Source organism: Eubalaena glacialis, chromosome 3 (genome assembly GCF_028564815.1).
Source record: "Eubalaena glacialis isolate mEubGla1 chromosome 3, mEubGla1.1.hap2.+ XY, whole genome shotgun sequence".
NCBI classification, from domain to species: domain Eukaryota; kingdom Metazoa; phylum Chordata; class Mammalia; order Artiodactyla; family Balaenidae; genus Eubalaena; species Eubalaena glacialis.
The window spans coordinates 2,346,184-2,355,074 of NC_083718.1; the positions used below are offsets into that span (position 1 = coordinate 2,346,184).

Consider the following 8,891-nt stretch of genomic DNA (forward strand, 5'->3'; position numbering starts at 1 on the left):
CGTCATCACTCATGGTGACATTTCCCAAGTTACACCTGAGTCACTGCAGCCCCTTTTGTGGCTAGTGCTTTGCGGGTCCTGCCAGGGCTGCGGCTGGTGCTCGCCGGGATTCAGCCTGGGGATAAACTCTGAGCGGACGGAGTGTGTCAGCGACCCCTAGTGGCCACTTTCCGCTTCTCTTTTTCTCCCTCGTCTTTGTTCAGGACTCTGCTCTTCCACTTGAGAATGGAAACTACCATTTATCGATCCACTGTCTTGAACAAGGGGAGTTCACATGAGTTGTCTCGTATCAAGATAAGGACCAAGGGAGATGTGGGTGGCCTCCTGGGACAGGCCTGCCCCTACCTCCTCCAGCTGATTCATGTCAGAGCACAAAGCCAGGGCTGGCTCGCGGGGGGGGGCCGTGAGGACAGGCTGGATCTCGTCCCTGGAGGGCCTGCGTGTGTGACCTGTGGCTCCGCCACCTCCCGGCAGCTGTTTACTGAGCCACTCGGTGTTCTGACCCCGTTTCTTCACCTGTCGTGTGTGCTAACACCCGTGGCACAGGTGGTGAGCCGTTTACTCATTAAATAACTCCCGGTAGCAGGTACTGGACCAGGTGTTTACACGGAGTAGAGGCGACCCTCACTCACCACCTTGCGGGGGGCGGTGGTTACTGCCGGTCCCATGGCTTCACTGAGCCGGGGCACCTAGTCGCCCTGGGTCGGGGTCTTACGTTCTACCTGCTTGACTCCCAAAGTCAGCCTGCCACGTGGAAGTCACTGATCACGCACCAGTCTTCTCTGTTGAGAGTTTGTATTAGTGAGTTGGGGATTCGGAAGGTAAAAGTTCAAACCTTGTGACGGTGGATTTCAGGTTGGTCTGTTCTAGAATCTTGTTGTAACACCTGTTGTTAGAACCACATCTGAAGGAGCTCCCCGGGGACGCTCGGGTTCCTGAGGTCACCCACGTGGGGGAAGATGTACGTACGTGTTGGTGATCTGGGAAAGGCAGTTGCGTGGAGGACTGTCGGCTCCCACCCCTCTGGGTGGTTGTTTACAGGAAGGCGGGGAAAGTGAGAGTTCTTTTTTCCTTTTAGGGAAACCTTTGCATTGGTATATTTCTAGCTCCCTTAGCTGAGGGGAAGCTTCTCGTGTGAGCCAGAGGGGCTCCCCGTCCTTCTGTCAGATGATGGGGCTTTATCTCTGCCCAGAGCAGCTCAGAGCTGGGAGACACTGAACGCTGAGTTGCTTCCCCAGGTCCTGTGTAGCCTTGAGCAGCCGCCTGAGCCTCGGTTGTACCATTTACAAGGTGAGGACGGACCACGCTCACTTCCTAAAGCTGCTCTGAGCATCCTACGAGATTAAGAACAGCATACAGGAAATCCTAACCGTAGACACTCTGCTTGCACTTTCCTGTCTCACTTTGTGTCTTGTTTTGTTTTTAAAATAAACACATTCCAGAGGAGCTCACATTGCCACTGACTCAAGGTCTGTGGGTCTAATTGTGTCCAGGGGACATGAAGCTGATTTGGGTTCCTTGATGCGGCTCTGCAGGCAGGGCACTCCGCCAGCGCAGCGGACGCCGGAGCCTGGCTGTGCCCTGCAGCAGTGGCGGCGACATTCATCACTAACACTTTACTTATCACTGTTTGCAAAGTAGAATTTCTGCTGGCAAGGAGTGCAGAAGGGTGCAGAGTAAGTTAATGAACAGTGCAGGTGGACTAGGGCGTGTGGGCGTGTTTAGCGGGTGGTGAAGCAGGTGCAGGTGTTGGCGCTGGTCTTTTTTTTTTAATGAATACTTTTTTTTTTTGAGTTGTATTTTATTTATTTTTGTATACAGCAGGTTCTTATTAGTTATCCATTTTATACATATTAGTGTATACATGTCAATCCCAATCTCCCAATTCATCCCACCACCACCCCACACCCCCGCGGCTTTCCCCCCTTGGTGTCCATACGTTTGTTCTCTACATCTGTGTCTCTATTTCTGCCCTGCACACCGGTTCATCTGTACCATTTTTCTAGATGTCACATATATGCGTTAATATACGGTGTTTGTTTTTCTCTTTCCGACTGACTTCACTCTGTATGACAGTCTCTAGGTCCATCCACGTCTCTACAAATGACCCAATTTCGTTCCTTTTTATGGCTGAGTAATATTCCATTGTATATATGTACCACATCTTCTGTATCCATTCGTCTGTCGATGGGGGCGCTGGTCTTGCTTTGAGGAAATAAACGGCTAAAGGGTCAGGCCCCTCGTCACAGAATTGATGGGATCTGCATTTCCGTGTGGACCTCTGCTCCCACCCCATCCTCTCCTTTCCTTTCTGCGGAAGGCCACAGCTGTGTGCTCATGGTGGGGGTTTAGTTTATCGTATTCTTAAAAGTAAAACTCATAAGAACCTACAGAAGGAGAACAAAATAGGCTCAGACATAAGGCATTGGAGTTGTATTTTCAAGCTGGAGTCAAGGGGGAAAAAACAGAATTTGGGTGGTCTCATTTTTACCATGGAGAGGAAATTTGGGTTAGACCCAGGGAAGGGCTCTGGGAAAAGCCAGTTACGTGCTTCAGCAGCTCGCGTGGCAGAAATGCTGCGGGAAGCGCCTCCGGGACAGAACCAAGCAGCACAAGCAACAGCTTAGAATGGGGGAAGGGGGGAGGGGGAGGGGGGAGGGGGGAGGGGGGTCCCACCCGGGTTCTGACCTAGGCCTCGGGGTCTGGTTCCGTGTTGTAAAGTGAGGACAGGTGCGTCTGCAGCACGGGGCCGTGATGGAGAATCAACTGAGCATCAAGTAGTAAAGCACGTGAAAGTGAACTGTCTCAGACAGACAAAGATATGTGCTGTGTGAGCTCGTGTGTGTGTAGAATCTAGAAAGCCCGAGCTCACTGAAACAGGTGGGTGGAGGCGGGGGGAGAGTGGGCCGCGGGGCAGGAGGTGCAGACTCGCAGCTGTAAGGTAAACGAGTCCGGGGCTGTGACGTGCACGGTGATGGTTGACAGTACTGTGCTGTATGTTTGAACACGGCCGAGAGAATAGATCCTGAAAGTTCTCAAGAAACAAAATCGTGTAACTGTGTGAGGCGACAGATATTAACTAGACTTGCAGTTATCATTTTACAGTACATACAGGTACTGAATCACGCTGTACACCTGGAACTAATACAGTGTCGTATTATCTCAGTTTATCTCAGTGAGACTGGTGAATGCATATAAAGTTCTGAGTGTAATTTTTTTCTGGACACATTAGTTATCTACCCCCTTCCAAAGGAAGTTTTGGAAATTTCTTTTCTATAAATATTTAAATAGACAAATGCTGTTACTATAGCAAACATCAGAGGGTATCCACATTTAATGTAGAATCTGTGTGTGATTTCTTTAGAAAGAAATTCCACTTATATGATTTAGACACTCCAGTCTCGTGACTACTAGACGAGAACTCTTTTCCCTCGCAGATCTCATGGAGTTCCAGGGTTTTTATACTTCTAAATAGTTATTTGTATAACAAAATATTTTAACTTTCTCTATAGGTTACCAAACAGATGAAAGCTAATGCCATAGGATTGATTGAATCCCTTGAAAACCTCTTTGCTGAGTGGAAAACAGTAAGAAAAGCATTAAATTGTTTTTAGGTTTAATTTTGTTTAGTGTACTTCATTTGGTTCCAGCGTGGATGTGTTTATTTCAGTTTCTGTCTTTAGCCAATGACTCCTCTGTGCACGTTTAGTAGAAGCAGGTACGGTAGCTCTCAAGCTTCTTCCTCTTGGCGTCCTAGCTTACTAGGTTTAGCGATGGATAAAATAGTGTACAGAAATTGAGTAGTAGTCATGTATTTTATCTGTTTCTTCCTGCTACTGTTTCAGTAACTGTCAGCTTCTGCTTGAATAGTCAGCATAGGCTAAAAAATTGTGTTTAATAATCAATATGCTCAAAGATTTTAAAATACAGGCAAATTAGATAAATTATTTTATTCTCATGTCACAGGTAAATAGAAAAATATTATAAGCTAAGTATATAATCAATGTGTTACAAAGGAGAGAAATCTCTGTGGCTTGAAAATGTTTGTTTAAATAAAATAAACGGGAGATATAAAGTTGAACTCTTAAAAATTAAATAAATTTATCTTTTATGATATTGGATAATAAATGGTAGGTACTGCTGTTTTATTTCATTCTCATGTAATAGGATATTGGACTTTGATTTTAAATTATTTTAAAAATTTTCTTTTGAAAACAGTAACTGTTAATATTGTATTGTGGTCTTGCTTGTATCAGTAGAAGTGAAGCACTGGTGAGGAAATTAAACTCATTGTCTTCCTTGAAGATAAAATTCTGGCAATTAAAATCATTTTGAGTAAGCCTTACTGCCATGTAGCTTATTGTGTATTTTTTAAACTATGAACTTTATTTACACAGAAAAGCTTCACAACTCAAGTACAAGAAGAAAATTTTGGATACCAAGATTTGAAGAAGATGCTTAATTTTGCCCCAGAATTCTTGAAGTTAAAACATTGCTTAGAGCAAACTATTCAAATTGTTATTTCTGCGCTGAGAGGTATATACTGCAAATGGGATTTACGGTTAATCAGAATTTGACAGTTTGAGGAGTCTCAGACATCTTCTCGTTTCTAGCCTGATCCATTCACTGGGGCCTGCTCAACGCTCCTTCACTGACATTAATTACCTGTCGGAACTTGTGGGATTGAATTCCCACTTAACGTCTGTAAGTTCCTCTGCCTCAATTACTAGATCCTAAGAGGCAGGTTGCTTATGTAGCAGATAAACTGAATAATCTTAAGTGGTTTGAAATTGCCTTGAGGGGTCACTTTGGCTTAAAGGACGTCTCGAGTCCATCACAGCACCCACTACCTGGTGAGGAATGCCGAGGGTGACCGCCTTTCCCTTCTCCTTGCACAGGGCGCCGCGGCCACGTAGCACTCCTCCAGGACCGTGTCCAGAGTCTCTGCAGCTCGGCCAGGGGTCTCCATGGCGACCGAGCCCGCCACAGGGAGCTGGAATCTCGAGCCACCTCACTCCTCTTGGGTTTTGAATTTGAAGAAAGACCTGGTTTGTTGGGACCCTGGGAAGCTTGTGATTGGGATCCCAGAGCAGCAGGACGAGAGCAGCCTGAGCCAGACAGGCCCGGCCCCCGGAGGACCCGAGGTGTGCCCAAGCGGGTGTATGAGCTCCCGGGCCCGGCCCCAGCCCCGGGGGGCTCAGAGCAGGGCGCGCTGCCCACCCAGGAGGGCGCTGGTCGGGGGTCTCCCGCCGCTGGAGAGCAGAGCGACCGCTTCACAGACATCTAGTCTGTGGGTGGCCTCCTGTTGGGCGTGGACATATAAACGCAGTGGATCCTGATTTCAGATGCCTGCGTGTGCACCCAGAAGTTTCCCAGCAGACAGTTTAAAACGGGTATTTACCATGTTGGAACTTTGTGGCAATAGGATGGAATTAGGAGTTCAAAGCCACGTGAGCGGCCCTTCCTCTGGTTTTCCATCGCCTTGAATTGTGACTGTTCATCTTTGACGCTGACGTGCAGTCTCCGGTTGGCTCACTAGCCTGTCGGTAAAGGGTTTTTGTGCTGATTGTGGTGATTATAAGTTATTTTCCTGTGAGTGGAAACTTTTGTGCCTGTATCTATGCTCCCCTGCAAATAGCAACGATGAGTTTTATGGTGAAACTGCTAAAACAAGTCTACCCAGAGCAGCTTAACTTGCACTGGTAAATATAAAGCTCTTTTCCTGAAGGATTAACTGGCTGCTATTTTGAATAGTGTGTTCAGGACACAGTTTCCTGTTTCTTTCCAAATTATAAGTAGCTTCCTAAGTATAGTATAGTTTATATTAACAGTGCGGCTTGCTGGCATACTAGTTACTTCATTATCTGTTGGGGGTCATATTAGGGGCTGTGCGAGTATCATTTACAACCAATTAAATACTGCCAGAAGCACACTTGACGGTTGGATGAGGTTGGGAGACCAGAGGCTGGGTCTCTTCTTGATAATCCTTGTTTGATAAACGAGCAGTGAGAGTTTGTATGTGATTTGATGAAGATTAAAGATCCTTACTATATCTCACAGCTTAAAAAACCCTTTATCTACAATCAGGTAATAAAGATGATATTGTACTTCAGGCATCTTCCATCAAGGAAATAGTTTGACATTTTTGACGGCAGAAATGTATGTAAATTGAAGAGATACACAGTGACCTTGCTTGGGTGGTGTCAAGCATTTCTTGGAGAAGAATTATTTTAACTAACCTCGTCTTTCCCTCTGCCCTTTTCGCTCGCAGACACACTGCGTGCTTGGCACGGCTGCTGGGAGCCAGCTGTCGGCGCCAGGGCTGAGTGTGGTGATTTTCTCATTAGGCAGAGCTTGTTCGGACACAGTGACCAGTATTTATTTACGGTATTAATGAACCGTGTGTTTTCAGGTGCTTTAAAATGGTGCAGTGTAACAAATGGGCTTTTGTTTCCTTTTTTCTCTTATTTTTGGCATTTGAGCTTGTATTCTTTCCGAGGTTCCGTGTGTATTTGTCATAGCTGATGCTCTACCAAGTGGCACTTTGATATGAAGTTTTACGAAGAGTAGGTGTACGGACAAGGATCCTCTTTGAAGATCTTCTTAAAGTATTAGTTTGGTGGGTTTTATCTTAATTTTCAGTATTTAATCTTTACTTTTGCTTTCTAAACTCATGACTTCATTGGTCAGAAACCATTTTTTTATCGTCTTTGTAAAATTTTGTATATACATATATTTATACTCTGGCTTGTTACACGATATTTGAACCAAGGGTGGAAAATATATTTGCTATTAGAATCATGTGTGCTAACAAGACACGTTATAATAAAGGAAATACCTTCAACAGGTCTCGCCTCTTGGTCTCAGTTCTCGCTCCTGTTTGTAAAGTTAGTGTCTGTCATCCTTTCCCATCACCAGTCACAAGACCATTGTCATTGTGCCCACAAGGTCGCCCTCGGGGGGCACCTGCCACGTGTAGACGGTCACCGTTTCAGAGACAGTCTCACTCCTCGCCTGCCTTCCCCACGCCTCCGTCGCCCGGCCGGACTCTGGCTCCACTGCCTTTCCTCCATGGAGCCGCCCGTCGGCCCCTTCCTCTCCATCCCCGAGGGTGAAGCTCGGCCAGGAGGCCGCTCGTGACCCACGTCACTCCCTGGGCCCCCTGCTCCGTTGTGCCCAGCGCCCACGTCCAGGAGACTCTTCTTCAGCCTCTGAGCTTATCTCCTCGAGTCCTCCTCCCCAAGAACAAGCGATGCCCAGATACAGCGTGTGGTGTTTAGTCCTATAAACACCTCCCAGTGTGCCACCCGCTCCGGGCCGCCCAGGGGGCCCACGCGTCCCGCCTCCGGGCTTTGGCCGACTCGGAAAGCATCCGTCCTTCTCTCCACCTCGTCTAGTCCTGCCCGTCTCTCAGATTCTGGAAGTCTCTCAGCCATGTTAACTGAACGCTGGTGACGTGACGGGCGGGGCCCTGTGATGCTGAGGAGACGGCAGCAGAGGACCTTCAGGAGGAGGACGACAGGTCACCGCAGCGGTGACACGGTGTGGCTGGTGCCCTGACGCGACGGGCAGGAGGCTCCCCACCCGAAGGCTGAGACGAGCAAGGTTGGACCCGGGACAGGGGGGCAGCAGAGGGAACTGCATGTGCAAACCTGCAGGACGGCGGGGTTGGGGCATAGCCATTGGGGCTGGGCTGATGCGGGGGGCTGAGCGGGGGGCTAGGCCGGGAGCGTCCTCACAAAGACATCAGGAGAGGCCTGGCCCCTTAGCAAGGCCCTTGCATGGTTTTAAGCTGGGAGGTGATCTCAAATTTGGATTCTAGGAGCATCCCTCTGTGTGGGGGATAGAGCGTGGGTTGGAACGGCTGGGAGGTGGTCTCCAGGACGCCTGGACCAGGGTCACGGATGCAGCTGGAGACAGTGAGTGGGTCCTAGAAACGTTCAGGGGGGAAAACGGACCAGACTTGGTGACCTGGCGAAGGGAGGACCAGGGAGTGGAGGGAAAAGCCTGCTGTCCAGACGTTCGGCCTGAGCAGCCAGGTGGGGTGGGTACCATTGACCGGGGTAGGAAACTCCAGAGGAGGGGGCGTGGGGAGGTGGGCTCGTGCACCACAGCTGCTGTGACAGGTACCACAGCTGGCAGCTGAAACAGCGGGAACTTAGTGTCTCCCAGTCTGGCGGCCAGGGTCAAGTTCAGGTGTCAGCGGAGTTGCTTCCTGCTGAGGCTGAAAGGGAGGATCTGGTCCAGGCGCCCTGCGCCCCCCTCCCCTCCCCAGGCTTGTGCATGTCTGTCTCCAAATTTCTCCCTTTTATCAAGACAACAGTCATATTGGATTGGGGCCTCCCTTAATCCTCTCACTTTTAACTTGATTATCTCTGTAGGGACCCTCTCTCCAAATAGGGTCACATTCTCAGGTGCTGGAGGTTAGGATTTCAGCATATAAATCTCGGGGGGTGGGCACAGCCCAACCCATAAGAGGAGCTGTAATGAACTTAGATTTCGATCTGTTGATCTGAGTTCTCTGGACACATCCAAGGCGTGGTGTCCAATAGGAAGTTGAAAATATGAGTCTGAAGCGTGAGAGGGTTTATGGGTCTCCTATATTTTCACGCTGCGGTGTGTCTTCCCCTTTTTCATATAAACCTCTTCGCTCCAATCAGTAGGTATGGTGCCTGATGGGAGTTTAGTGAATCATTTAATTCTTACGGTGGCTTTATCATGTAAACATAAGCACTCAGCCCCATTTTACAGAAGAATGAACAAAAATTTTTGAGAATTTGAACTATTTGTCCAAAATCACACAGGGAGAAATAATTAGAATTAGGCCTCAGATACAAGTTTATAAACTCCAAATATCACACTTCTTTGTAAATCTCAGTAGATGGAGGGGT

At 48.1% G+C, this 8,891-nt stretch overlaps 1 protein-coding gene across 1 annotated transcript in view; it reads left to right on the forward strand.

Moving 5' to 3' along the window:
• KIF14 (kinesin family member 14) overlaps positions 1 to 5,738 on the forward strand; it is a 47,185-nt gene extending 41,447 nt beyond the window's left edge. The window contains exons 27-29 of the mRNA XM_061185259.1: positions 3,513 to 3,587; positions 4,398 to 4,536; positions 4,899 to 5,738. Coding sequence (XP_061041242.1) covers positions 3,513 to 3,587; positions 4,398 to 4,536; positions 4,899 to 5,287 — 603 coding nt within the window. The 3' untranslated portion in view covers positions 5,288 to 5,738. The remainder of the gene's footprint in view (positions 1 to 3,512; positions 3,588 to 4,397; positions 4,537 to 4,898) is intronic.
• The last annotated feature ends 3,153 nt before the right edge of the window (positions 5,739 to 8,891 follow it).